Here is a 26,165-nt window from a genome sequence, read left to right on the forward strand (position 1 = left end):
TACAATATTGTTGCTCATAGTTTCAAAAAGGCCAGGTTAGGACAAGTGCTCCAAGAATGCTGTATAATCTGTGCAGAAACTGGTTCCCTTCAAGTGAAAAAGGAAAGGTATATTTTGAAGCAGTACTTGCGTATACTTCCTGCCTCTACTGCAAGTGACAGATCAGAACATGCAAACATAAGCTTTCCATAAAAACTCTTGCTGCTGTGATTCCCTGCCAGGTGCCTACATAGTGCAGCTCTGCCTTTTGCTTTTTTAACTACCAACTGACTGAAAGAAATGGCAGGGAATAAGCAGGGTGTATAGCTGCACAGTCTTGGGAAATCTTTTTAGAGGCTTATTTAATAAATATTATGGTCTATTCAAAAATCCTGCTTCTTTTTTTTTTCTTTTTTTTTTCTTTTTGTAGTACTTGAGAAATAAATGCCTGTAAAAACCTCGGAGTGCTAACACCAAGTGCACACATGATTCTTCAGAGAGTTGACAAAGAGGGATGCAATGATGCAAGCAAAGTAGTAAGTGGCAGCATGCCACGGTGTCACCTGTTTCTTAAAAAGCCAGTGATAACTGAAGTGTTAACTTCTGGCAGAAAGGCCATTTGGTCAGTCTGCAGGAGCCTGGAGAAGCAGATCTTGTTTCTGGCAGATCTAACAGACCTTAAGAACCAGTCTCCAAAATCAGGAGATCTCAGAACTACTACCGGGTATTTTACCTCCATGGCAAGCAGAGGCTTCTGAATCACATCACTTGTTAAATTCAGAAGTTAGTAAGAGTCTCTGCATCTCACGGGAAGAATAGCCTCTGAGAAACAGCTTCTCATAAATCGCAGTTCCTGCATTGCTCCTTTATTTTTGTACCTTTTGGTATTGTGGGCTTAGATAAGCAAAACATCCCAAGCTATACTTTCAGTGGCCTGTGACTGTTTCAGCCTCATATTAGTAAGACAACTTACTCAGGCTGCTGTGAGCGTTTGCACTTGGGTTATGGGTTTGCTGTCCCACAAATCTCAGAAGGCAGTGTTACAAATAATTCAAAGCATTTGAACTGAAGAGATGCTGTCTGGATTTTCTTCTCATTATATTAGCTGTTGTCATGTAGAAACTATCCAAAACTCATCTGTATTTTCTGATGTATTCACAGCTACCCAGTGTGTTGGACAGAAACTCACCAGGTGTTGATCTGAGGTCTTGGGGGAGGGTGCTGTCTAATATCTCCCAAGCAGCACAAAAGGTAAGTGGTCTGCTAATAGATGGCATCACTTTTCTAAATAGTTTGTAGTTCTTTGTCCATTTTGTTCTTTTTATTTCCTATTATCTGCTTTATCAGAAAGAAAATAGAATTGTTTGGGAAGAGCTCTTTCTTTAGAAATTCATTATTCTCTCATTACAAAATAAATGTGGGCATAAGCATTGGCAATTATGAAACATTTGATTTCTTCAGAATAAACATGAGAGAACAAGAACTGAAAATTGTGCCTGTGACCAGCACAGAGGAGATGAAAGGATGAGGTTCTAACTACATCTAGACTGTACTAGTCTGTGCACTACTGGAGACCTCTCCAAATACTTTCTTCTTCTGAGGGTTGCAATTAACAAAGAAGTCTTGTTTTACTGCAGCTAACCAGGAAGCCAAGCGTTCAGGACCTTTTCAAGGTTTTAAAACCATTTGTACAAGATGGAAGAACTGAATCCTTAGGCCACTTGGTGAGCTCCATGTCTGATCTTTTCTGTGGCTACCCAGAAGGAGGTGGATCCAGAGTGCTTTCCTTCAACTGGTATGAAGATAACAACTACAAAGCTTTCCTGGGGATTGACTCTACAAAGAAATCCAGTTATCGTTATGATAATACAACCAGTAAGTTTTTCCATCAAACTGTGACAGAGAGTGTAGACAAGTGAAGCTTATGTTAGAATACCACTATGGCTTTTATGAAATAACATTTTAAAGTAGTTAATTGGGGAAATTAGGGACAGATGAAATAGTTTTGCTCAAATGTACTTTTTAACTGAAAGCAAAGAAGACCAGGAATTGAGAACTGACAGAAACACACATTAACTTTCAATATGAAGGCATAAACATCATCATCATAATTAAAACATTTCCACTGCCTTATTTTCTCATATATGCTACTGATATCAGGAAGAACTAGATACTTCTGAAAAAGGTTCAGGAAACTCTATGGTGCATCATTCTCGATTTACTTTTCTCCAAGACAAATTTATTTGGAAGTCTCTTGATTGTTGGCCTGGAGTGCAGTAATCTTTAAAACTCTCCTTTTAAATAACACTTAATATGATGTATGGTGGCTGGTTTTCTTTTCCTGCATAAAAGTACATATATTTTGTTGCAATAATGTTCTACAGGTTAATTAAATCTTACATAGAAATTAACTCCATTTATAACTTTAAAATGTTTTTGCTTTGATTTCTTCACTTATCTTCTTGCTATTGTAATAGAAATGTTTTTCTTTTCTACCATTCATTATTTTATATCATTATTATGTCCTTTTTATTTGCTGTTTAGTTTTTCTCTATATTGAGACCACCAGCAATTTTTGTTACGCTAACATTCATATCATAGCTGATATTAGATTTGTCTGTCCCTTCTGCCATGATGGATATATTTGTGTGCTTGCAAAGTACAGGTGAACACTTTGCCTGTGAAGGGAATCATAGATTTCACTTTTTGTGTTGTACTTGGCTCTACATATGTCTGAACCTCCACGAGACCTGGAGAAGACCCAGTACTCCCCTTTCTTTATTCAGGGAACAAAATAGTTGAATACTTTACAAGTAACTAATCCATGGTAAGATAGAAATGCTTACAGGAAAATGCTTAGTTCTAAGTTATTGTAGGATCAAGTTCTCAATCCTTCCAGAGAGTTTGAACTACAAAATCTACTACAGTCTTTTCCATCTTTTCAGACATACTTCTACATTGGAAAATGTGCTTAACCCATTCAGATTGAAAATGCTTTAAATGGTCCATGTCATTAATAAAAAGCCCTGCAGGATGTTATGTGTGGTAAGATTTAAGGAGGGTTACTTAAGGATTTGTCTGTCTTTCTGTCTTTAGCACCCTTCTGTAATGCATTGATCCAGAACTTGGAATCAAACCCTTTAACCAAAATAGCCTGGAGTGCTGTGAAGCCCCTGCTGATGGGAAAAATTCTCGTTGCTCCTGATTCACCGTCTGTACGGCAAATCCTAAAAAATGTAAGAAATTCTGAAATGTAAATATGTGTATTTCTGAAAAAAAACAAATGCATTCTAAGAAATATCCTTTGAAAAACAGCAAGCCACCTATGTCAAACTAATCAGATTTTCTCATTAGAAGTCCTGCTCTGGTGATCATCAGAGGAGGGATAGTTAGTCTTCATTTACAGAAACAGGAGACAGATCTTCATTAATTCATCCTGCCTTGGTTCACACTACAAGCTTTTTCTAGCTCAAGTAGCATTTTTGTTGGCATGTTCCCACATTTACACTAACAAAAATAGTAATGTTCATACATATTTTACAGATGTAGGAACATTAGCAGCTCTGTGCCAGGAAGAATTTTAATGGTGCTGCTATGAGGTTTGCATAGACTCATGGAGACCTGACACTGAGAGATTACAAACCAATAGCAACATAGTGGTTTAGTAATATATACATTGAAAGAATAAATATTTTTGACTTCATAAATTAGGACGCTGGATTGATATTAGTGTATAAGATGTCATACTTCTGCTATCTCAGAACTGTTGCATATGTGGTGCAAAGGAAAGAAAGCCAGAAAAGAGACAAAATGGCAAAAAGTTGCTTGGGGTTCTGTGAAAACTTCTTGGCCTAAAAACACTTTCTCAGTGTTGAATTGCAGTTTCATCTTCCATTCTGGAAATGAACTCTATTGAACTGTCTTGAGACTAGATGTTGAGAGTAAGTGAATGGACAGTGATAAGGTAGGTAAAACCCAGGTCACATGTGAACTTGATTTAACTGCTTAGATTCATTTCATCCGACTTTAGGCATTCTTTAGGGCAGACTTCATCTACAGTCAGTGGAGGGAAATAATCAACGGAAAGAAGAGAGGAGGAAATCATTCTACCTAAAACCTGAGTAGTTAAACAAATTGAAATTAACTGGGGCTAATGTGGGCTCTTGTTTTTCTCATTACACAAACAAAAGAATTTTGTTCAAAATGACTTTGATTCCAGTTGGATTTTAAGAGTTTCTTTTTTGAGGAATATTAATATTTCCGGCATTTAAGCAAGTTTATTAAGTACTAAAGGTAAAAACTACAACATTCATAAGTTACACGTTTCACTGTCACTGAATGCTTGGATTATAAATTCTGTGTGTTTCTTTCCCTAGCATTCTAAACATTCTTTCCTGTTGCTTTGTTCCTCAGGCAAACTCCACTTTTGAGGAACTTGAACGCCTCAGACTGTTGACCAAAGCTTGGGAAGAAGTAGGACCTCAGTTGTGGTACTTCTTTCAAAACAGCCTGCAAATGAATATGATCCGTGTATGTTATAACCTAGCAGAGAGCCTCAGTAAGAGCGGCCTTTCACCATCCTATACTTTAATTAAGAAGCTAATTTTTTTGGAGGTTTGGCTGGAAGCACAGCCTTTGCAGCAAGGAATTTGTAGCCTTTAAAGTTGTTGGACTGGTTACAGAGCTTGTTTTGAAGGATAGTCTTATATGCATTTCAGAGAGTTCGTGACAGAACCTCAGATCTGGACACTCTCTTCAGTCTGCTAATGATTTCTTAATAAAGACAGCAATCGCCACTTGGCCTCTGCAAAATGTCGTGCAAGAACAGCAGAAGAACCAACTTGATTTTGTAGGGTTCTACATAGACCAAGAAGGCAGTAGAACCATGTTTTTTCTGAACCCAGCAATTTACTGACTTAGGAAATTACTTAGTTTCTCTTCCCTTAGATCTGACTCTGGATACAAGTATTGTTTGTAGCTGGAGTTTTTATAGAAGTTCATACTGAAGAAAACATTTGTTTTTTCATATTTATTTCTCTTAAATTATCCTCTTGCTTATGCGGAAAAAATATGCAATAAATAGTCAAGGATAAATTTCTTTTCATTTAGTCTTCAATTCTCACCTCCTGTTCAGCTGTGCAATTACCCATCTATAAAATTCCTTCCTTAACATACCCTTTTGTACTTCTTGGTAGCTCAGAAAGAACTGTGGAAATGGAAACCTTTCTGGCTAAACAGAACACGTGAAGAGAATAATTGTAGTGAAGCTGTTCTGATGTATTTCCACAGGACTCTCTGAAGCACCCTACAGTGAGGGACTTCTTGAACAGACGGATGGGTGCTGAAGGCTTAACTGCTGAACACATTATCAACTTTCTCCACAATGGGTCTCCGGGATCCAGGGAGAAGGGAATGGTGGACTTTGACTGGCGGGACATCTTCAGTGTTGTAGACCAAGCTCTGCGTTTGCTCAGTCAGTATCTGGAGGTAAGGTCAGCCCTTCCACTGCTCAGAATCATTCTAGAGAATATCCTGAAGCACAGTAGGCAGTACGTGGAGTCTGTGGCAACAGACAAGACAGTTAAAAGTATAAGGTATCTTCATTTGTTTCAAATTTCATCTCAATACTAACAAAATGTTCTAAAATAATACAGTAGAACAAGAACACAAATATTTTTTATTCTGAAAAAGCTTAAACTTGACGATTTCTAAATCATATCATATAGAATGGCTCAGGTCGGAAGGGGCCTTAAATATCATCTAATTCCAACCCCCCTACCACGGGCAAGGATACCTCCCACTAGATCAGGTTGTCCAGGGCCTCATCCAACCTGGTCTTGAACACCTCCAGGGATGGGGCATCCGCAGCCTCTCTGGGCAACCTGTTCCAGTGCCTCACCACCCTCTTCCTGCTACCTCTCACATTCAAAATGTTGATTGAATGTCTGAACACATTTTGATACTAAGAAGCAGAAAGTGAATTTTTCCTCAAAGAAAAAAAAATATATTTTTTTAATATTTAATAACTGACAGGCCACTAATTTCAAAATGACCATCATCAGAGAAGCTAATATTTTGTTGGAAATTTCAATGTCAGGATTTCAAACACCTGATCAAAAATACATCAAAACCAATAGGGAACTTCCACTTGTCCTGTAGCCACTTCTGACAAGATGTCTTTCTTTTTCCTGGAATCTGTGCACCCATTTTCTAGGAGTGCTGTGTTTTTACTGGGGCTCTCTGAAGATTTTTGAAAGTCACAGTGCAGAAAGTGACATGAAGTTTAAGTATGTAAATAAGAAATGCTAAAAACGTAGATTAAAATATAAAGCCATTCAAAAATACTTTGGAAGATACTTTATATGAGGTTATTCTGGCATGAGTGATCTAATGTACTGATAAGTTCATCAGACACAGATTAATAAGTCCAGTGCAAATAAGATTTTATTTTTAGAGGGCTAGACAAACCACTACATCCATTTCTTCCCACAGCCAGCTAAGTGACACAAGGAATTATTTTTTGTCTTGTATCTTTCTGACTGCAGGTAAAGATGTGTTGGGAACTGGACCTGATATGGTCTGGATTCCTGCTGAGTTAGATAAATGAAATGCTGCCTCTTTGTAAACTTACAAGCCTGGACAAAACTAGCGGGTCCTGCAGTGCTGCAGATTAACTCTGAGAGTTTAAAAAACTGTTGCATTTGTCAGTAATATTAATACCTGTGGACTCTGTATTTAGCACTTCCCACCTGAGGTTCAGAGTCTTTACAGAGATTAATTATATTGTACAGCATCTCTGAAAGAAGAGTAAATAGTTATTTAATGGTTGAATATGCTGAGCCTAAAGTTTACAGAGAAAATTAGTACTAATTGTAGGCAACAGGAGCAAGCCTAGCTCTCCTGATTTTGGTCCAGTTCAGATTAAAAGACTATCCATCCTCTGCAAGAAGGCAGAAACTGAAGGTTTATCTGCCTTCTTATAGCTACTACAACAGGGAGCAATAAGACTTACGCACAAAGTTCTGCTAATTCTGATGGTGTTTTGCATGATGTTAGCAGAATTATTTCTTACTCAAGCTGGGTGAAATATATTGCTTTGCTGTAGGTCAGTGGTTGAACATGGCCAATATCAGGGCAGTTGTTATACCTGGTAATAGATCTTAGTGTCCTAAAATTCTTTGTAATAAGTTAATTCTTTTAAGTCTGCTGTTTACAGTGAGTTGCTAGCATTTGAGAATGTTTTCACACTGTGCCAAGCACAATGGGAACAAACAGCTGCTTTTCAAGGACACCCTACTCCTCACTATAGTATACAATGAAGGAGGTGTGCTGCCAGCAGCTGTCTTTGGAGACTCCAGATTTCTGTGGTGCAGCTGAGAATCCCACAAGTTATGAAGTAGCTGCTTATCCTCACCACACCAAGAATTCCTGTTACTCCCTTTGATTACCTTAGGCCATGGAGCAGCTAAACCTAAATACCTCTTTATACTTAATTCTATTTTCATATTCCAACCCTCTTCTTGGTATTTTAGTTTTGGTTTTCTGATCTTCATGGGGCCATTTTTAATTGCTAAATAATTACTGGGAGAAGATGTGAAATAAATTTCAGTAAGTGGAAGATAACTTAATTTTGACATAGCAATATTTCTGAAGGCACAAGCTGTGTTGCAGTTCACCGAGAAAAAAGCCTAGGTAGAGCATACAGCATTTGTTTTGGATGCAATTAATGTTAAGGGAAAGAATTCTAGTTTTTGGCTAGTAGACTACAATATAAAATCTCTTTTCACTTCCAAACAGGCTCAATTATTGCAACATTGATGTGTTCTTACACAGGCTTTGGTTTCCTTCTGCTCTCAAGGAAAACCATAAGCACTTGTGTTTCCTCTTTTGAATCCTTGCTACTTCCTTTACTGGACACCTGGGTAAAGCCTGTACTGTTCCTCAGCGTAGTCGAGACACTGTGCATTCAGCAGTGAAAATCTAGACAAGATCACTTGTCTGTCATAACTTTGCCAGTGCTGTTTCCAGATTCCCCTGCAGAACTACATGCATTCTCCTGCAGCTGGTAAAAGTCCCTTGAACAGAATTCCAGGCCACCTCATCACAAAGAAATAGCTAATAGTCCATCAGACACTGCAAAGACACAGTAATGACAGTACGAAGACAAAGTCACATGGCAGGACTAACAAAACTGAGTACCAGAACTCAGTTAAATATGTGGGATAAACTTTAAAAAAACAAACAAACAAACAAACAAAAAAAAAAAAAAACAGCACCACCACCAAAAACTATAGATACCAGTCTAATTTTAATTTTTCTCTGCAATACAAATCAGAAAGTTTTTTTTCTGCCTTATTTTGCTTTCTGATAGGAAATTCTATGCAGTTCAATCCTATAAAGCAAACAAGGAGAATCAACATTTACAAAATGGGATGCAGTGTCACAAAGCTACAAAACAATTTTTTCAACTTAAGCATTGTTTTGTTCTTTTGCCAGTTTAAATATATATTTCCATTATAGATACCATTAAACAGTGATACTTCAACTTCTAAACAATGAAGTATATTTTGTCACAGGGAAGGGTTAAACAAAGGAGTCTTTAAGATGTCTGTTAAATAACAAGTTGCCTTTATGAGCCCTTTGGTGTAGAATAATTCTTGGTTATTGACCTGCAAGAGGTGATCAAGAAGATAAAATCAAATATTTAAGATCAAATAAGCTAGCGTCATGGCATTTTATGAAGGAAGACAATTGAATATATATCTTCTCAGTCCATTAGGAAGTTAAGTACTTCTACTCTCTGGTAATGTCTTGCTGCTTCTGAAGGGAAGAAGATGAAGATACAAACCTAAGCCTGCAATTTTACAGATAAACAATGATGGAATTTGTAGAGTTTACAGTCTTTCTTCACACAGTTTTATTGCCAGTTTGAGATGAAGAGATTCCCTTTTGATGGTAAATCTAATTATTTTTCTGATTTTTCTTGTACACCCTTGCAGTGAAATGGCAACTACTTCAGATGAGCCTATCTTCCTCTTTAGTTGTTAGCCACTGATGTTTGTTTTAATGCATATCTCTTGCTAACTTACTCCAGTGCAATTGTTCTCTGTGATTATTTGTAGTGCTTGATCTTGGATAAATTTGAAGGTTATCGTGATGAAACCCAGCTGACTCATCAAGCCCTTCACCTGCTAGAGGAAAACAAATTCTGGGCTTGTGTGGTTTTTCCAGACATAGAGCCTATAGCAAGCAGTCTTCCACCACATGTGAAATACAAGATCCGGATGGACATAGATGCAGTGGAGAAAACAAACAAAATCAAAGACAGGTAGGTGATGGTTCCTTCTCAGTTCTTGCCTGCCGTCTTTTGAATATGAGAAATAAAGGGACACTATAACCTGCCTTGGATACATGCATGAAACCCAATTGTATTCAGCAGTATTTGGTATGTAATGCAGAGCAGAATCCATCTCCAGTTACCAGGCACTGACACCAGTGGTATCACTCCTGTGACAATTAGGCCAGGCAGTGGGTAAGTGCATGGATACATGGCAGAGGAAATGGCTCTGCTCAGACTCTGTTCAGTAACCTGCCCCAAGTTTTCAGTTGGCTCTGTTACTGGGAGAGGTGAACAAGGAGGTCCCACACAGGTTGTGACCCAGCTCTCCTCTACCTGGATAGCAGAATTTCTCTGCTGTTTCTCCTCAAGTCCCCCTTCACATGCACTCACTTCTTAAAGGGTTAACAGAAATGATTTCTCAGGGTTGTCTACATAAAGGAATATAACAGTGAATATAATAGTGTCTGATGGTTGCAACCCAACTGTTCCAGTTCAATCTCCAGGGATACTATATTACAAATACAGATATTTCTATTCTAGAACAATTACTCTGACACACAATTTATTTATACATGTTTTTGGCCAAAACTGCTATTCTGTGTAAATGGAGAAAAAATTAAAGGAAACAGAAGAACCTTCCAGGTCATAAACTTTCTCAAGCAAGTCAAGCAGACTATTGGTCAGACAGACCAAAATCTGGAAGGGGCAACTCCAGGCAGTGCCCATACAATTTCAGTAGTTAAGATTTTTTATTTTTTATTTTTCTTAAAGTCACTGTTTACCCAAATGATTTCCATATGAATTTTCTTTTTAGGTACTGGGATCCTGGTCCAAGAGCTGATCCCGTGGACGATTTACGTTACATATGGGGAGGCTTTGCGTATCTCCAAGACATGATTGAGCATGGGATTATAAAGACCCAGACCAACACTGAAGTGCCAATAGGAATTTATCTGCAGCAAATGCCATATCCATGTTTTGTGGATGATGTGTAAGAATAGTTAATTTTTTTTAATTCTGATTAATACTTGTTTTTATCTAACTCTGGCACTGAGCTTCGTGCTCTAATGTATGACCAGTACTGGTAGGAAAACTGAACACAAAGCACTAACCTGTGTTATAACCAAGACTACCTCCTTCAGTTAGCCATGTGGAACCCACAGAAGTATTGTTAAGGCTATTTCCCCTAATTACATCTCTAAAACCTACCTTTATTTATATCAAAAGTACTGTTTCTTCAAGAAAAATTGAACAAACACTGCTTGTCCCAGTGGATTTGGTGCCTCTCTTTCTGTCATTGTAAGTTCTGAAGAATCCAACAACCCAATCTCTTCAAGTGTATTACCAAACCCTAACCCTAGACTTATTCATATCTAGATATAACAATGCCCACAGCAGTAGTTTTTGTTCTTTGAAGATATCCAGCTTTCTACAGGCCTTGCAGAATTTCAAGACGCTTTAGGCTCTTGAAACTTTTTCTTTCCAGAATCCTAACCACATCTGTAAATATTATCCCATTTATAACTAAATCATAAGTACCTGCAGTAAAGCTGGTTGTATGGCATTGGTTTCTGTTAACATCAGTCCTTTTCCTTTCCTTGCAAGTGCTACAGTTTTCAGCAATTATCTGATCTTACCAAACCTTCTTTTTGCCTAATTCCCATCCATGGATTTTTGTTGAGATTGACTGGTTTTGTCTTAAATCTCACATAACTCCAGTGAAGGATTCCAAGAATTTCTTTCCTTGGTGAAAAACAGAATAAAAAAGCTAAAGGAGAAAGAAATTTGTTGCTCTGTAATAAAAGAAAGAGGGAGGGCAGGGAAGGCATGGGGAGGGAGAGGAAGAGAGAAAGAGCACCTCCTGGCCGTGGAGATTTCATGACTACGTGGGCCTTGGAGCGTCTGTGGTTGCTATGGCCTTCGTTAGCACTGCCTCAACCAGCACATGTGCTCCACATTTTATGAAGTGGTGCCACTTCTGCATTCACAGTGTGCCTGTTCCAATGCTGCAATCTGTGCTGCTGCAACTGTCTTGGTATAAATTTCACTTAAGGGGAAAAAAAAAAGGTTATAGAAATCATTACACAGTTCTGTCAGTATGTTCTGTGCAGGCAAATGCTAGTACTTCAGATAAATGCAGACTGCAGACACATGATCTAACCTGTCATTACCTGTTAGCCTGACAAAAAGTTGCCCTAGCAATCCTGCTGTTTATGTCCTCCCCACTGTGAATACTGTAGGGCAGAAACCTCAGATATGCAAATTTCTCTGAAGCCTGCAGCAGCCCTACACATTTTGGGGCTGATAGCCAGTGAAGCTCTCTGCAGAGAGCCTGCTTAAGTGAAGCAAATACATCCTCATGGTGAGCATGTATGCTGCACTGTGCATGGTCTAGTGCTGGGTTGCATGGGTCCACCAACAGGGAAAACCTAGTGTGCCCAAGGCCATTCCACAAAAACACGGCTTTATTTCAGGAGGTCAAGTTGCTCTTTGGGAATTGTTGGTGAAAAAAGTGACAATTTTCCATTTGTTTAGACCATGAAGTAGCTATGATAATATATGGCAAAAATGTAGTTCTGTAGAGCTCAGTTTTAGAAATCTGAAGGATTTTTGCTCCTTTTAGTTTTTGGCAGCTCTAAGCTCTTCGCCTTTAAGGCCAATCAAGTCCACTTGGGCTTCAAGGTAATTTTGTTGAAAAATTGCAATCCCAGATTAGTAGAAAATATTTTCTGCTTTTTCACCCAAAAATCTTTTCTTCGCCATGAGAACACACTTGTGGCAGTGCTTTATCAAAGGAGCATATGCAAGGGCTGAACAGCAATGGAAGCTGGGGGGAAGGATGGAGGAAGGGAGCAGCACCTTCGTTGTGTGGAGGAACACACACAGCAGCCTGTCCCAACACTGTTTTGGAAGTGGCGCTGTGTGAGACGGTCACAACATATTTTCCAAGTCATGGTTTCGATGAATTTTGGCAGCCTTGCTGGCAGCACCTGATGCTTTTAATGCTTAATATATTTCACTCTTTTCCAGTGACTCCTGGGAGCATAAAAAGACAGCAACACTCCCAAATCGTTAATATTAGCATGTCTTATTTTTTTTGTACACCATAGCAAAAGCATTGTGGCAATTCACTGTGAAGAGAGATGTATTCTTGTGCCCCAACAGAACTGCATGTTCTGTAGCTTTTAGCGTCTCTTAGGACCTCTTTGTAAAACAGAAATAACATTTATCTATCTCATGGAAGTGAAGCAACAATTTATTCATAAGTACTTAGGTTGCTTGTGAAGTTCACTAGTAACATATTAAAGTTCAGACTGAGAATTTCCAGTCCCATGTTTAATGAATGCATTCTTCCCCACTCCTGTTCCTTTTCATTCTTGCTTTTTATCTTAATATTTCTCTGTTTTACCTAAATTTCATTCGTCCTCTCTTCTTGCTTTGGTAGCTTTATGATCACCTTAAACCGCTCCTTTCCCATCTTCATGGTGCTAGCTTGGATATATTCTGTTTCCATGACTGTGAAAAGTATAGTGCTGGAGAAGGAAATGCGTCTGAAGGAGGCAATGAAGAACAGGGGCATCACCAATGGGGTGATTTGGTGCACTTGGTTCCTAGACAGCTTCATCGTGATGGCTGTGAGCACATTCCTTCTCACAGCACTGATTATGGTAAGAATGACGGCAGGAAAGACAGTAGAAACTCCCAAACTCCCTGTTGTGTTTGCATTGGTGATACCAGTTTGGGTAGATATAGGAGCCATTCGTGGGGAACAGTTGGTGGCCTGTTCTGATCACAGCACATAGCAGACACATTAATGTAAGCAGACCTCATGACAGTATGAGCACTTAGCAGAGACCGAAAGATAAATTCACCAGTAAGATTTATTGCGAGAGCTCCCTCAGAACAATCCATCAAGCCGATTACTCCATGTATTGTATTTTCTACAGACAAAGGTCCCAATAAATATTAATCATTGCTTTAAATAGAGGGGGTCATAATATGAGGAATCTTAATCTTAAATTCACCATATGTGATTCATTTATAACATTCAGTGCTTGCCTACTTAGAATTTATGACACTATTGCAATGCAAAAAGAGATAGAACAGCCTCAACGTTTTGCTCCCTGACTGAAAACAAAAAAATATCTTTTGCTTCTGTGGCTCAGAATTGCTGTTATTTTTCTAATATTTTAGAGCAATTTGGTTCTTGTCTTTGAGGCCCACCTCCTACCTCTTTCACCTGGAAAGTGTCTCCTGGCTGCTCTATTTAGTTGCATAAATCTGTAACATTTTGATGGGCAAGAATGCCCTTCCATCTTTTCTAATGTGGGGAGCTGGTGTTGGTATAAATGTGTAGTTATAATTGAATCCACTCTATCTAATCAACCTGCCCTGATGTTGTTTTAGTTCTTTGCAGTTTCATTATAACTTGGGTAGATAGAGAAATCTTCCTTCATTTGCTATGCTGGTTTAATTAAGAATCAGGATGTAGTTAATACCAGGGAGGAATGTGTTTATACCTATAACTCACTTCCCTTCCTGAATTTCACTATGTCAGTGGGATGCAAATTTGTAAATACATTCTTTAAGAGACTGCATCTTTGCTGATAAAGAAATCAGTCTCACAGGCCCACTGGTATAGTACAATGTTGAGACTAATTTATAGCCTTGTAGAGTTATTCTGAACCTTTTGTAAGGCTTGAAACAATGCTGAGACTAATAAATAGGTCTCAACATTTTTTTAGAATAGAAAATCAGCAGCAGTTCATGCTCTTTTTGAGAGGGTATGTTCAATCTACAAAAGATCTAAAGGAAGAAAAATCAGAAGTTCACCCAGAGGGTTGTTTAGTACACAATTAGTTCAGAGAAACTGCAGTTGGATTCCTCAGCGGTGATAGCCTTCTGGAATTTGAATATCATTTAGGGGCAGAAAGAAGTACTTCATAATTTTCCTGTTACATTTTTTTAAGATGCATTTTGTCAGGCTTCCTTACGTCATCTTTCTTGCATATGAGCACGTGGACTGAGGAGAAGATAAGAAGAGATCAATGAAAAATTCTTATGACGGTTAGGATAGTTTTATTTAAAATGTGTGAATTTCCATGCAGGCACATCTTGCTTAGAATCATTTGCATATTAAGACAAGGACATAATGTGTTTTCAATCAGTTTTGAACTTAGCTCAGACATCAAATACAAATATGAACGTTGCAGCCTGTGGTACTGACCTGTAGTCACAATTCAAAAGCAGGGATAAAGTTAAATAAAGGATTTGTTTTTGTAATGACCTCAAGTAGTGAAACATTACTCTTGGGCAAATTAGATGTATTGGGTAAGAAAGACTGGCTTACTGCTTATTACAGGTTATGTGTCAATGGCAATTCTGACCTTTTCTGCTAGTTCAAAATGTGACAGTACTTCTAATTCATCTGTTTTCCTTTTGCCTACAGTGCGGCCAAGTGCTACATTATAGCAGTCCACTTCTCTTCTTCCTATTCCTACTGACCTTCACTACAGCCACTATAATGCAGTGTTTCTTGTTCAGCACCTTCTTCTCCAAAGCAAATCTGGCAGCTGCCTGCAGTGGAGTCCTGTACTTCACCTTGTACCTGCCTCACATTGTCTGCTTTGTCTGGCAAGACCGCATGACTGTTAATCTGAAGATCTTAGCAGTAAGCCTTTCACTCATTATGTGGTATTTTGGGGTTCACATTGAAGATGCCCTTCTCGCTATCCATGTGTGAGTAACAAAGAACTGCACACCTCCTTGCCTTTGCTTTTTTCATTCAGAGAGAGACACACCTCTGAAATACTTAGAGATTGCAAGCGAATAAGCCTTTACAAGGAAATGAGTAGGGTTGGCCCATGACAGATTCTGATTTGAGAAGGAAAAAAGATTACTTTTTGGAAATTGTGCACAGTTTAACACGAAGATAACTCTCTTCTCACCCTAAAGTGAGGGAGAGGGGACCAATGTAAGACCGTTTGCTAGCCAGAAGCCATGAATGCTTTTCTCTGCTCCTAGTATGTTTGGTCTTACATTTGTTGTCCAAAGGTTGGCTTCTGAAGAACAGCTAATTACAAGAGTTACAGGGGGGTTGTGCATGTGGAGAGGGGTCTGAATTAAAAGCAACATTTTTAGGACAAATAAAGTAATTGAACAATGAACGATTGCTGAAAACCAAACATTTTTTACTTAGCACACTATGATAATGCCTCACTGGGAGTTGCTGTCAGGATCCTTCTTGTCTGTCATTCCTGGCTGAACTACATATCCTGTTAAACAGCACCATGCCCTTTCTTTATGTGTTTTTGCAAAGCAACACTGAAGACAACTTTTGGATGCTGTGCTGGTTTATTAGTTTGTTGTGTGAAAAAACAGTAGCAGGGGATGGTTGCAGATTTCCTTATCCTGAGCATCTGGTATACTTTGTCTTGTTACTCACACTGTCCCTGCCCCATACACTCAGATATTTTGTTTCTCCAATATAGGCAAAGTGTACACTGCGAACTTCTTGATGAATATATAGTATTTTCTGAACAGAGACATTTATAGAAAAAAAAATAAAATGTTTGAAGGGTTTTTTGTTGCTAAATAAAGTGGGGCCAAGGTTGAATTCAGTCTGTTATGGCTAAATATTGCTTAGAATTGCCACCATTCAGAGGATTAGACATTCCAGTCTGATATAAAAGTGAAAGCACTTTTCCCGATTGTTTTTTAGGCATTATTGAGTTTTGAAGTCCAGTCCCCAAAGGTCTTTAGTTTTTGTTTTTTTTTTTTCTTGCTTTAGAAAATGTCCATCTGTCTGAGTTCATGACATTTTTTCTTTATTCCAGAGTTTGCTTTCTCAAGTAGCTTTTGGTTTTGGTACAGAATACTTGTCGCGCTATGAAGAGCAAGGTCTTGGCCTACAGTGGGGTAACATCAGAACCAGTCCCTTGGAAGGAGATGAATATAGTTTTCTGTTTTCCATTAAAATGATGCTTTTTGATGCTTTTCTGTATGGAATACTTTCTTGGTACCTTGATAATGTTTTTCCAGGTATGTCAATTTCTTATTCATATGAAGTAGTGGTAATTGTTGTAAGTTACATTAGTCTAGTCGGTCTCTGAGTATTTCTCTGTCAAAACCAGTGTATTTAACATTGTAGACCATGAGTCTTACCCATTATGGCACCATGAGTTTATTAAGGACTTCCACTTTTTTCTTTTTTTTTCCTTTCTCCCATTTTAGTCCTGACAATAATGGAAATGAAGGAAAGAAAAAGAAAGGTGATGTACTTTCTGGTCCTGTACTTGCCTGTACACATCACTTACTGATACTTAATCCAAAACAAAATACGTATTGTTTTTTTTAAAGTTGTTTCAGATGTATTTGAGGATATTTTGCTTCCATAATTGTTAAATGGCCTTAATTCTGCTTTGTCTGTGTCCCTTTTAAAGTGAGCTATGCTATACCAAATTAACACCGTTTTGGTTTTTAAGAAATGTGTCCTCCCAAAGAAGTTTAACACAAATTACCTTATTTACTTTCAAAGCTGATATGCAGTAACTTTCATAAAAGTCACTTTTTGGACAAGTCTGTGCTGCAACCCTGTTTATTTAAACAAGTGTAGACAATGTATTATTTCCACAAACACAGAGAGAATTAAATAACAGGAGAGAGTTTCTTTGCTCATGTTTCCAAGTCTATTTTTTTTCATCCAGCGCTTTACACAAAAGTAGTATTTCTCAGTGATTCTATTCAGCATGTTCAATTCCACTCACTGTTTGTTCTGAGCGTCTCCTTGGCTTTCTGCTTCTCTGTTTCACTGAAATTTCTCATAGCATTTCTCTCTTACACACATGTAGGCCTAGCAAATCAATGCTGTAGTGTTTGAACTTACTATTTGAGTTCCCTGGATAATCCTTTGAATCATATGGTTCAGCTCCTGCTCAAGTTTTCTCTGCAAGCAACCACCCATTGGCACACTGCTCTTTTGGCTATTTAAGCATTCTGCTCCATAATGGAGTTCACTTGGCTTTTTGCATTCATCCTGGATGAGAAGCAGTTGTTTTAGCTACCAGCTTCAAAGGGATATAATCCAGTCTGTAACAAGTGCAAGGCAAACTGTTTACGAATTCAGACAGGGCGTTTTTGTGCATAATGGGAGTACAAGTGGTTGCCTGACATAAAGGATATTTTTGGTAAGTCAAAAATAAGCAGACACTTTCACAAAGTGTTTTTCAATGCAGAAAAACTGACCATCTATCAGTGAGCATCACAAATTTCCATTGCTTATCACTATGCACTATCCACTTGCAAATCACTGTGATCCAAGAAAACAGTATGGACTGTCGCTGACTCGAGTCTGGTCCAGCAAGAATGGATAATGTTATCATACTTTCTTTTTTCAAAACAGAATTAACCCGTGACCAAAAAAGGCCCATTTCTGTTTAAGAAATGATCTGCTTTTCTCCTGGTCTCATTTTTCCTGGAAGGCTGTGTGCTAAAAGAACAGCTAGAGTCTCTTTTCTCATTGTGCGTTGAGAGTTCAGGCCCAATGCCTCAAATGTCAAGTAGTAATTTAAAGAAAATTATTGAGTGAGGCTGGGATCCCATCTTAAGCAATCAGGATGTTCCTTGGCAGCTGCTGGTTGATTGGTTGGTTTGATTGTCCCCAGGTAGAGAGTAGCTTTACTCTGTAATTAAACCACATTCTGCTTAAGAAAATTGAAGGCAAATCAGATTACATTTTCTGAATATTTTACTCCTGGGCTAGTAATAATAATAATTGCAAACAAAATCTGTTCTGACGGGTGGTTGGTGGGCAGTTTGACCTCTGATAGGTAACACTATGACTGCTAAGGCAACTGCAAGTGTTTGTAATTACAGTTCAGACTTTGTCTAGATGAATTTGTGCCCACTGAGGAATGTGGTTATAAAGTATGTGTCACCTTTTTATTTTTCTTCTAGGGGACTATGGGTTACCACAGCCTTGGTATTTCCCTTTGCAGGAATCTTACTGGTTTGGCTCTAGAAACCCAAAAGCTGAAAAAACAGCAACTGCTGATGGTGAGTTCTTTCAAAACTTTGATATTTAGAAATAACTTCAAAACCACTGATCTCCTTAGAGGTGACTGCGTAGCATTTTCATTACATGAGCTGCTGCAAAGATTAGGGACAGACATATACTGGGAATCTCAGCAGGTGCCTTTGAACTTGGAGTGGCCTGCTATTATTAGAGTTGCTAGAAGTGAGTCACTGTTCCATCTGAGAGCCTTTAAATCATGGGTTAACAAGCAACATCAAACTCGTACTCTCTAACCAACACCTTTTGAGACATTCAAGGAGTTCTTATTGCACAACACGGCATTTGTAAAATGAGTCAAAATGAGATACAGTGTTGATCTGATTTACACTGAGGATCCCCTTTTCTAAAGGCCTTTCCCCTTTCTAAACCTAATTCTTTTCTAATTCAGACTAATTTAACTGTTTCCTTTGGGTTTGTAAGCAAGATCAAAATTGATGACACCCTTGGACTGACTTGAGTAAGAGCAGAAATCTTGCTTTTGCATAATTTTGTCTGTGTTTTGATAGTAGAGTAGTTAAGCACATCATGTGGGTGATTGTATTTAAATTGGAATTAATGCATAATGATGATTAATGTCTGGAGTAGAGGCTTGCTGAAGGTAGTGTTTTGAAACCTGTCTTAGTTTTACAGGTAACAGCGAAACCAATCAAAATGGCAGATAAAGAAATCATTTCTTCAGTCTGTTCATTACCACCCTTTTACCCTTCATCAGCTCAGACTGCTGACAAGGCAGTCTCATTTCAGGATGATGCCCTTAGACCAGAAGGGAGTTAATCCTTTCTGTGAACATGCTGAATAATACATCCACTGATCACATCTTTTGATCAGGAAAGAGGAAGCTATAACATTGTTTTCTTTGAAGAGGCTTTGTCTTATGGTTGATTCTGAAAGAATGAGCAGGTTTTCCTTTAGGCTTGCTGTGAGAGTATTCAGAATGTTAGAGGCTTGTCTAAATATTATGGAGCCTGTTATCTGCTTGTGCTTTGCAATTGCTACCCACCCGATTGAAATGTGCGTAGGAAGGAGGAGGAAAGAGCCAAAAGAGGACTTGGAATATGTTTATAGATGAATGAGGAATTGCTGAAGGCACAGATAAGATGTCAGTCACTACATCTCATTGACTTTCTTTGGAATTTGGGCATATTCTGCACCAGAGCTCCTTTGAGTATCTCAGATTTGGAGCACAGTTGCTTATAGGATTTTGACGTTTTTTAGTTACTTAGTTTAACCTAAATTTAGTAAAAACAAAATCCATTTTCTGGTTTTCTTAATGGCTCCTAAGTTCTGTGTTCTTTAATGTATTTCCAGTACAAGGGGGACACGTGATTTTTTAGGCGTGAAAATGCCAAAACATTTAGTTGCTCAGGTGGGTCATCAACAGAAAAGCCAATGGCTTCTGCTTTATTGCTAGCTTTTAAAAGTATTTTTCATGTTGCTTAGATAAAACATTTTGCTTAAGTAAAGCCTAGAGTTTATTTTGTGAGTGAATTTGTATCAGATATCTGAGCTTATCTAATAGTTCACTGTTGAGAAAAAATGGCACAAATTTTCAGTCCTTTCTGCAGCTGTCATCCTAGTTCTGCAGAGGCTAGCCTGGGTACCTGGTCAGGTTATAAGGTAGATCTTTCTTGGAAGCCAAGTACATGAAGGACAAGATGATAAGAAATAACAACATGAATTTACTGAGAGCAAATCATGCCTAACCAATTTGACTTTCTCCTGTGATGAGATGACGGGATCACTGGACAAGAGGAGAGTGTTGGATGCCATTTAACCTTTCTTTAGCAAGGCTTTATAGAATGGAATTCTGTAGTATTCTGATAGCCAAATTAGTGAGATACAGGCTGAGTGAACAACAAAGGGGTTGAAAACTGACTAGACTGTTGAGCCCAAAGGAATGTGATCAATAGTACAAAGCCTTACTAGGAACCAGTTATTAGTGACATCCCTGGGTACTAACATTGGGGTCAATACTGTTTAATTTCTTTAAGAATTTGAGTGATGGAATAGAGTGCACCCCGAGCAAGTTTGTGGAAGATAACAAATTGGAGGGAACAGTGGGGTGCAAGACAGCTGTTCAGGTGGGCCATGACAGGTTATAGAAATGACTTTACAGAAATTGTACGGAGTTCAACAAAAGTAAATGCATAATACTGTATCTGGGATGGAGTAACCCCGTGTGACAGTATAGACTGTCCACCACCTGGCTGGTAGGCAGCTTTGTAGGAAAGGCCTGGTGGACAGCATGTTGATCATGAGCTGTCATGATCATGAACAAGTGTGCTCTTGTAGCCAAGAAGACCAACTGCATCCTGAACTATATTAGCAAGAGTGTAGCCAGAAGTTCAAGTGTAGTGATCATTCCATTCTAGTCAGCGCTTGTGAGACTGTACCTGGAGTACGATGTCCAGTTTGGGCATTCCCAGTGAAAATGAGACATTGAGTTAATGGAGGGAGCTCAGCAAAGAGTCACCAAGTTGATGAAGAACTGGAGCGGATGACAAATGAGGAGATGCTGAGAGAGCCAGATCTGCTCAGCCTTAAGAGAGAAGGGTAAGAGAGGGCCAAACTTCTTAGAAGTACCCAGTGGGAGGATGAGAGGCAATAGATATAAGCTGGAAAACTGGAATTCCAATTCAATATAAGAAAAAAAAATCTTTACTATGAAGGTAAAGATAGTGGAACAGGTTGCCCGGAGAGGTTGTGAAATCTCTATTTTTTGAAAAAGTCAACCTGCTATAATTTGGCCTTATTTTGGTGGTTGAACTGTAGACATTTGGAAGTCTCTTCTGATCTAAATTATTCCATGATTATCTCAGCTAGCCTCAGAGCATTACTATGAATTTGTTCTGTACTATTTCATCTTCTCTTTCACAAAACATCACCTTGGGTTTTCTCAAGCAGAGAGAGTTAGAAAGGTCAACTCTGTGTGATGAATTCCTGAGGCATGTGATTCTTACCTCTTTAGTGTGCCTCAGCTTACGTGAACAGCTGTAGCACTTCTCTCAACTCCTATCTTTTCCTTCAAGGGCATTACTAAGCATTTTCTTCATTAGTCATAGCTCATTAATGTGTTTGGAAGGAAATGGGATAAGAAAATGTCAGATAATGAAAACGCAAGACTGAAAAATAAAACTAAACTGGTAAATCATCCAGTTACTTTTAAAATTTAGTTGTATCGATGTACTTTTTTTATCCCCCATTTTGCCATTTTAGGTGACTAGATAAATTTGTTGCTTATGTAGCTATTTGTGCCCCTGGTAACTTTATGCAGCTCTACGTTCTAGAATTTCTTATAGCAAAAAATTATGGTGAAATTCCACAACAAAATTAAGTCCCGGGCTATTTGATAATGGTAGTGACATTCTAGGCTACCAGCATGAATCTGTTATGTATACAGTTTCTTCAGGATCCCTCTTCTTACACCATGGTTCTTCCTACTTCTAGTGATTTTGTATGACTCTTCTTTTGTGTCAATAAGATCTGAGACCAAGTTGGAAAGCCAGAAATTCTTGTGTAAAAGTTAACACCAACTCATTCACTCTGGTCTGGAGCTAGCCTCTTAACCTAAGTAGCAGTTTGCTTTTCAATTAATCTTTTCATTGGGTTTTCTTCCTCTCAGTCCCTGTAAGTCTGTGAAACACTTGTATAGCTTTTCTCTTAGCGTGGTGAAGTATTTAGTCTGGAGCTTCATGGACAAAACATAAATATATAAAACATATACATTATGTTAGTAAGGACCTTCTACTCTTGAGTCTATAATTGCAAAATTGTCAGTCTTTTTCTGTAAATATCTGGTTCCGACATGGTGAAGCAGATTTTAATCTAGATGGCCTCAAGTGCTGTGTTCTTAACCTGAGTAAAGCACTTTGATTAATGCTCTTGCAGAGCTCGAGACTTAGGACTACGTCCTTTTCCTCAATGCACCTCTAAAGATAAGAGGAAAATAAATTTTGGTTGACTAAATGTTGGTTACTTTTGTTTTATATAGAAAACAGTCGACAGTCAGAATGCTGTGTGGATCAGAAGGCCATGGAAGGGGAAAAAAATGAAAGCAGAACAAAGAAATCTGAAGAACCTGAAAAGCCAGAAGAAAAGAGTGACAACCAGGGGGAGGACGGTAAAAACAAACAATGTAAACACAAACGAGAAAAAGAACCCGGCGAGCAGGGGATGCGTAAGACAGATGTCCAGGACAAAGATGAAATGAATAGTAAGGAGAGAGAGCAATCTGAGTATTTCTCAGATACCATACTTACCGTACTTCATAACAAAGTAAATATAGGAATGATTGCAGTTATTAAAGAGGTTAGCATGCAACTGCCAGAGCTAAGTTTAGGAGAGGCACTGATTCTCCCAGCTACCCTCCTACTGATTTGTCTACATTCAAGATCACTCAGAATATTTTAGATACCACCCATAAAAGAGATGCCTTTCAGGAGAGCTCTGTAATTTGGGGGGGGGGGGGGGGGGGGGGTGGGGTGTTTTTGTTTTGTTTTGTTCTTTATGGTGGAAATGCAGACTGTCCCTGTAACAAGTTAGTGTACTTGCTAAGGGAAACCTCTGAGTGATATACATTGACTTCCTAGGATTAAACAGAGCCATGACTTTAATATAAATACTTACGCTGAGAAGAATGCTGTTCTCTCCTGCCCCCCTTTCTTTGCCTGTCTTCAGTGTGTTTTGCATCTGTGGGGATAGGTTGGTTTCAAAGGGATTTATCTGATGTGCTGTGTGTCTGTCTGTAGCCTCTTCTGATGCTGACATTAGCCACCACCTAAGAATTCCTGAATGACCTGTCTTGTTTTCAAGTGCCAGTGTCCTCTTTTGTGGGAAGCCAGAGGAGTTTTCTGCATGTGGTGCTCAGAGGAATGATGTGGATTCTGTAGCAAAAGTAACTGCTATAGACAGCTCTCTTGAGAAGCTGGAGATAAAAGTGGGGTCATCAGAGCACCTCACGTAGGCACTGAAAGCATGCATTCAGGGTGAATAGAAACAGGACAGGACTTCAAAAGAAACAAGACAGGCAGAGGGCAAAGGTTACTTCAGCCAATCTTCTCTTAGTACTGCCTTATCTTTGTGGTGCTGTATTCATCAGCTCCCAGGTTCCAGCTGTTACATGCCCAGAGAGGAAGGGCTTTGCCTGTCACTGCACAAAGAAGCCTTCCTTCCTTTTCAGCCAGCCATGGAGAAACTGGGAAGTGGGTAGAGAAGTCAAGAGTAGAGCTGGTATAGTTGAATGATACTTTCTAAAATGGCTTTGTGTTAGCAGTGGTGCTTCATGTAAGAGTGGTGGGATAGGAAATGGTTCTAATAGCTTAACTCTACTGCAGTCCAGCATTAGCACCAGTTCACAGAGCAGGGCAGACACAGCATAAAGCCTAACTGCTTGGTATGCTTTAAGCAGAGCTTTCACCTAAGGCCCCATTCACATCCCCTATAAATGCTGCCACCTCTAAAGAAAGACCTAATGGTCCAAAATTTCATTGTGGGAATAAGATCAGGATAGAGGAATGGCCCACCCCAATAAAGGGAGCTCACCCCCCCACCAGTGCTTCTCAGGTGATGCTAAGCAGATACTGGGGGAGATCATCAGAGCATTTGTCAGCATTTGTCTCAGAAATTGTCTCAGAAAACACAACATTTATCTCAGAAATTGTCAATGAGACTTGCAGGCAAATAAGAACTGAGCTAATGATACATATAAAAAATGGGATGGTACCTCAATTGCCCGTATATGCAGAACTATCTAGCCTTCATCTCAACTTCTGAGAATACAGGGAAGTTTGTATTTGCCCCAGTAAGGCAAAAGCCTAGATTCCTTAAAAAAAAAAAAAAAAGTTTGTTATGAGCATCATTTTATTTCAAATAAAGCTCTCCCATCCAGATGAGTTATTTCAGCTGCTCTGTAGTATATGCAGCTCTCTCATGTACAACATATTTGGGACTTTTTCCCAAGCATTGTGTGTAATGACAGAGTCTTAAAAGTTACTGATGGAGGTGGGGCTGGTTTCACCCAGATGGCATTGGCTGCTCTCCACACGGGCCTGATGGGTAGTGAATGATTTAAGTGAACTGCAATTGCAAAACAAGCCTCCTTACAAAGCCTTAAGTATTCTGTGTAAACAAAAGTGGACAGGGTCTTTAGTTTAAATTTCTCAACTCCCATAATTCACATTGCCCAAGGGCTTAATTTACTTCAAAGGAAGTTTGTTTTGTCTAGAAGCTGATGCAATAAAAATTCCTGATGGTGCTGTTTACAATAATGCATTTTTAATCCTGAGAGAAAGCCATCCCATGTAGTGTTCCTGTTAGGTAATGCCTAAGTTTTGAGCTGGCCTCAGCAAGGGGGTAAATTTCACCTACCAGGATTAAAGGCGAATGTTGTTTTTTTAAAGCGTCATGGTAAAAGAATGCACAGCTGGGCAGATGATTTGAATGGCAGATTTCAGCCTGGTTGGAAAGGCGACATGCTGCTTGTTTAATGTAATCTCAGCCTATCTAAGTATCTACAGACAACAGTGCTAAATAATCTTCAAGCTACACAGTAAAAACAGAAAGCATGTTCAGCTCCACCTGATCTAGTGAGCTACATCTCCACAGACCATTAAAATTCTGGGCTCTCTTTCTTCTGCCATTCATAGCTGGGTGAATCTAAACAAATTGCACTGCAGTTAGGAACCTTGCTTCAGTTAACTACTGGTGTGACTGGAGAATCTCGCCCTGGCATGTTTTACTGGGTATGTGCACTTACTGATGTGTCATCATCAAAGTTGGGATCAACACATATTCTTATATTCTTTTCTCATTCTTAATTTCTTGCCTTTCAAGTAAATACCTTCTGTGAACCTGAGCCAACAGGATTGATTCCAGGAGTATGTGTTCAGAACCTGGTGAAGATTTTTGCGAACAGGCCCAAGCCAGCAGTAGATGGGATGAATATTACTTTTTATGAGGGCCAGATCACAGCGTTTCTTGGTCACAATGGAGCAGGAAAGACAACCACCATGTAAGTCTGTATTTTAAAGAAGCAAATCCAGAGCAGTGTTCTGTTGAGTCCTGAGGAGCAGCCTTCTCATTTCACTCTTCCCTTGTTTCTCTGCCACCCTTGTGGCTAGATTGACACAACATCAAGCTTGTCCCAGACAGGGAAATGCTGCCCCTAAGCAAAGAGAAGATACGCTGGTCTAGCTAAAGCTTTGAGAGTGAGGCAATGGTGACACGCTAGTGGAAATACAGAAAGGAGGAAGCAGTTCTCTCCTCTAACACCCCAACATTAATTTCCTATTGCCAACTCCCAATAGGTGAGGAGTAAGAAACATCTAGCTGAAAGAGATGAAGATTGGAAAACTACTACAGTCTGCATATTCTTGGTTTCTCTGTCTAAGTGGCTTTGTCAGACATGCTTTTGGCCTGTGTGCAAAGGATGTAAATTCAGACGCTCTTTAGACAAAATGGTTATGTATATTAAAGATCTATACCCAGATTAAAATGTTGCTTTAGTTCTAGAACCCTAAAGTCACAGGAAGATGGACTTCAAGTATGTTTAATCTTCTTCATACAGGACTTTATTTATCATAATAGGATTAATTGGTGAACAAAACACTTAATGAGTCTGTGAAGAGTTCACCAAATGTTGAAAGAACTGAAGCGTTTCATTACAATGTTCCCCAGCAGAACAGTTTAGGTTTTTAATTCAAAAAGACTTTTATTTCAAAAGCACTTTAAATTGCCTTTGAAAATTTTAATTGTTCCATGAAAAATGTTTGACCC

The 26,165-nt window shown here is 38.8% G+C and overlaps 1 protein-coding gene across 23 annotated transcripts in view; it reads left to right on the forward strand.

The window, feature by feature from the left end:
- Positions 1–26,165, forward strand: part of ABCA4 (ATP binding cassette subfamily A member 4) — an 82,974-nt gene that overhangs the window by 27,246 nt on the left and 29,563 nt on the right. For 18 of the 23 annotated variants that reach the window (XM_080602786.1, XM_080602806.1, XM_080602787.1 and 15 more), the window contains 13 exons: positions 1,141–1,230; positions 1,617–1,854; positions 3,076–3,215; positions 4,393–4,509; positions 5,269–5,466; positions 9,102–9,307; positions 10,134–10,310; positions 12,765–12,987; positions 14,769–14,990; positions 16,156–16,360; positions 18,275–18,373; positions 22,384–22,605; positions 25,224–25,401. In XM_080602786.1, coding sequence (XP_080458912.1) covers positions 1,141–1,230; positions 1,617–1,854; positions 3,076–3,215; positions 4,393–4,509; positions 5,269–5,466; positions 9,102–9,307; positions 10,134–10,310; positions 12,765–12,987; positions 14,769–14,990; positions 16,156–16,360; positions 18,275–18,373; positions 22,384–22,605; positions 25,224–25,401 — 2,315 coding nt within the window. The other 5 variants (XM_080602792.1, XM_080602793.1, XM_080602795.1 and 2 more) reach the window with 5 other exon arrangements.

The sequence above is a fragment of the Anser brachyrhynchus genome (genome assembly GCF_964034855.1).
Source record: "Anser brachyrhynchus genome assembly, chromosome: 8".
NCBI lineage: Eukaryota > Metazoa > Chordata > Aves > Anseriformes > Anatidae > Anser > Anser brachyrhynchus.